Below are 2,967 nucleotides of genomic sequence, written 5' to 3' on the forward strand. Positions count from 1 at the left end.
AACCTTTTCACCATTTTCACCAGAAGCATCAACACTGTTGTCACTTGTAATTATGATCTTTGAGATCTTTTCAACTGAATCTTTTGATAAGCCTTTTGCACCACCAGTGTCAAATATGTTTTGAACATCATCAAAGTTAATCTCCATCTGAAAAAAGATGAGGTGTAAACAAACCTGAAGGCAAACTGAGCAAGAAACCTTTTCACCAGAAGCATCAACACTGTTGTCACTTGTAATTATGATCTTTGAGATCTTTTCAACTGAATCTTTTGATAAGCCTTTTGCACCACCAGTGTCAAATATGTTTTGAACATCATCAAAGTTAATCTCAACAGCACCCATCTGAAAATGAAATTAAAGTTAATCTCACATGCATATGTAATTAAGTTGCATTAGCAAAAAAAGAATATTAAAATTTAATTTTTTATACTCAAAGTGTAAATTTTTTTTACCGAGACAATTAATTATGTATTGTCATATTAACAAAAGAAATTAATTTTTAAATTCATTAATTGAGTTAAATTTTTTATAAAATAAATTATCATTTATATCCATAAAAGATACAAACGCTGACAAATGTATTCATATAAGAATAAAACGACAATGGTATTCACGGAAAATAGCTTCTGTATGCCAAGAATACCCTAACGGACCAATTGTGTAACCAACGTCTGGCTATTCTTGGCATACGGAAGTCATCTTTCGTGGTTATAATTGTCGTTTTATTTTTATATGGGTACATTTGTCAATATCTGTATCTTTGATGTGTACAAATAATAATTTATTCATTTTATATACTATGAGTATATTAAAATTAAATTTAAAATACTTTTTTACATTGTAAAAAAGTTTATTTGTTTTTTGAATTGGTGTCCATTTATACACTTTTGTCCTTGATATATATATAAATAACACTACATTAACAAAAATTTGTGTGTCAACATCATTGTAAATTGGTTATGAAATTAGGACCAAGTAAATTACCTGACTTTGGACAGCACTTAACATTGCTGGACCAATCCTTTCTCTCACAAGTCTTCCACTTAATAGGCTTGCAATTACATCAAGCTGCATGCACATTTACTCAAAATCATTAGATTATATATATACAATACACAATGATATTTTCTTTTATCTATTACTATTATTTTCTTATAAATAAATTAAAAAATAAAATAGCCTANNNAAGGGTACTAAATATTTTTGCCAATGAGTAATAGTTCAAATGGCATAGTCTCTTCATACTCAATTAAGAGGTTGCGGGTTCGAGTCTCCTATCTTTGGTTAAAAAAAAAAAAGGTACTAAATATTTTATTATCCAATTGATATGCTACTTGAACATCTAAAAATGAGTATCAATTAAATGCTAAGTATAATGACGATATAAAGTGGATATTAAAACAAAATACATTGATTATATAATTTGATTATTTTAAGAAATACTTTAGTTTGTTGTCCAAACACACCAAATTCAACCATTCAAAGATCCAATTAAAGGATTATTACAACATTGGATGGTGAACAAGAACTCACCAAGTATAAGAAGCAGCCAATTCCAGATTCATCAGATTGCCAAAGAACAAGAGAAGATTCAAAAACTTCAATGGAAAAAACAGCTCCTGAAATGGCTCCAATGGCAGCTCCTCTAATGAATCCACTCTCTGTCTCTTGTCCTATCAAAGCTCCAGTCATAGCCCCCAACAAAGTCCCCACTGCCAACAAAAAACAAACCTCATTAATTAAAATCAAAACCTTGTATGTATGTATTAACCTCAAAAAGTGTCACAATTATTGAGAATTCTAAATAAATATGAAAAAAATGTCAAAAATACTGCAAATTACAGAACAAGAATCTAACAAATGCCCACATCCCAAGTTTGGATTTTTCTCACAAAATTCAAATTAAAGTACATTATTCAACAATAAAATAAAAAAGTGCATTTGTGTTTGGACCTTTTAAGAAATGCAAAAAACAACCTTGTACAAAGTCCTAGTAAACAAAAGGACTCCTTTTAGTAATGAGCTCGAATTCGAGGTTGAATTCGAGTTCATTACTAAACTAAAAAAGAAAAAAATTGCTAAAAAAAACAGTTTTTCGAGTTGAATTAGTCGAATTCTTGGTTTTAATAGGTGAAATAACAGGTACAAATAAAAACTCAGAATGTAGAATGTGAAATGCTAAATAGAATGAAATTAAACAAGAGAGAATTGAAGCTAAGTTAATGAAGAAGTAGTGAATTGAAGTAGTACCTAATGCAAAGCAGAAGGTGAAGATGGCAGAGAAGATGTTCCTAACAATGGCAGAGAGGGCATGGCTACCAACCATGTTCACTCTCTCCACAAAGGAACCCAACAAAGGACTTGGATTTTCTGCCACAAACTCCATTGATGAAGAAGGATATGATCTCACAAGCTTGGTTATTAAGCAAAATAATGCTAGCTACTAGTAGTAGTAGTAGTGACACCACTGTTTTTCTATTTGATAGATTAATTATTGTTGCTATTCTTATACCTTTATTTATATATATATATATATATGCTTATATGATATGATATGATATAATATATTATATGTATTTATTTATAAAGATATATAGATATAGAGAGATTTAGAAGGTGAAGCTTAAGGAGTAAGGGAAAGGTGAGGGAGAAGGTGGAATGAAACTACCATCAACCAACTCGCATTTAATGCAATGTGCCTCTTTTAGATTAACGTCACTCTTTCACTCTCTCTATTTCTATACTTCATTACTAATTTTCTTAGCCAAGAAATCAATTGGCTTTCAAGTTCGGAACCTAACAGAAAAAAAAAAATATTTCGAAAGATAACGAGGTTTTTGACAAAAAAAAAATTCAACTCGGTTCCTGACAATTATCTCGAAAGAACAACGAAGTCTCTGTATCAAAAAAAGTCAATGTTATTTTTTTTTTGCACAGGAGCTAATCAGTTCCAAAAAAAAATTAAGG

The 2,967-nt window shown here is 29.9% G+C and overlaps 1 protein-coding gene across 1 annotated transcript in view; it reads right to left on the reverse strand.

Annotated features, from left to right (window-relative positions):
• Positions 1-2,501, reverse strand: part of LOC107615842 (NEP1-interacting protein 2-like) — a 9,852-nt gene extending 7,351 nt beyond the window's left edge. The window contains exons 1-4 of the mRNA XM_016317866.2: positions 2,251-2,501; positions 1,534-1,712; positions 985-1,068; positions 175-342 (exon numbers count right to left, since the gene is read on the reverse strand). Of these exons, the coding sequence (XP_016173352.1) occupies positions 175-342; positions 985-1,068; positions 1,534-1,712; positions 2,251-2,386 (567 nt within the window). The 5' untranslated portion in view covers positions 2,387-2,501. The remainder of the gene's footprint in view (positions 1-174; positions 343-984; positions 1,069-1,533; positions 1,713-2,250) is intronic.

The sequence above is a fragment of the Arachis ipaensis genome, chromosome B01 (assembly GCF_000816755.2).
Source record: "Arachis ipaensis cultivar K30076 chromosome B01, Araip1.1, whole genome shotgun sequence".
NCBI classification, from domain to species: Eukaryota; Viridiplantae; Streptophyta; class Magnoliopsida; order Fabales; family Fabaceae; genus Arachis; species Arachis ipaensis.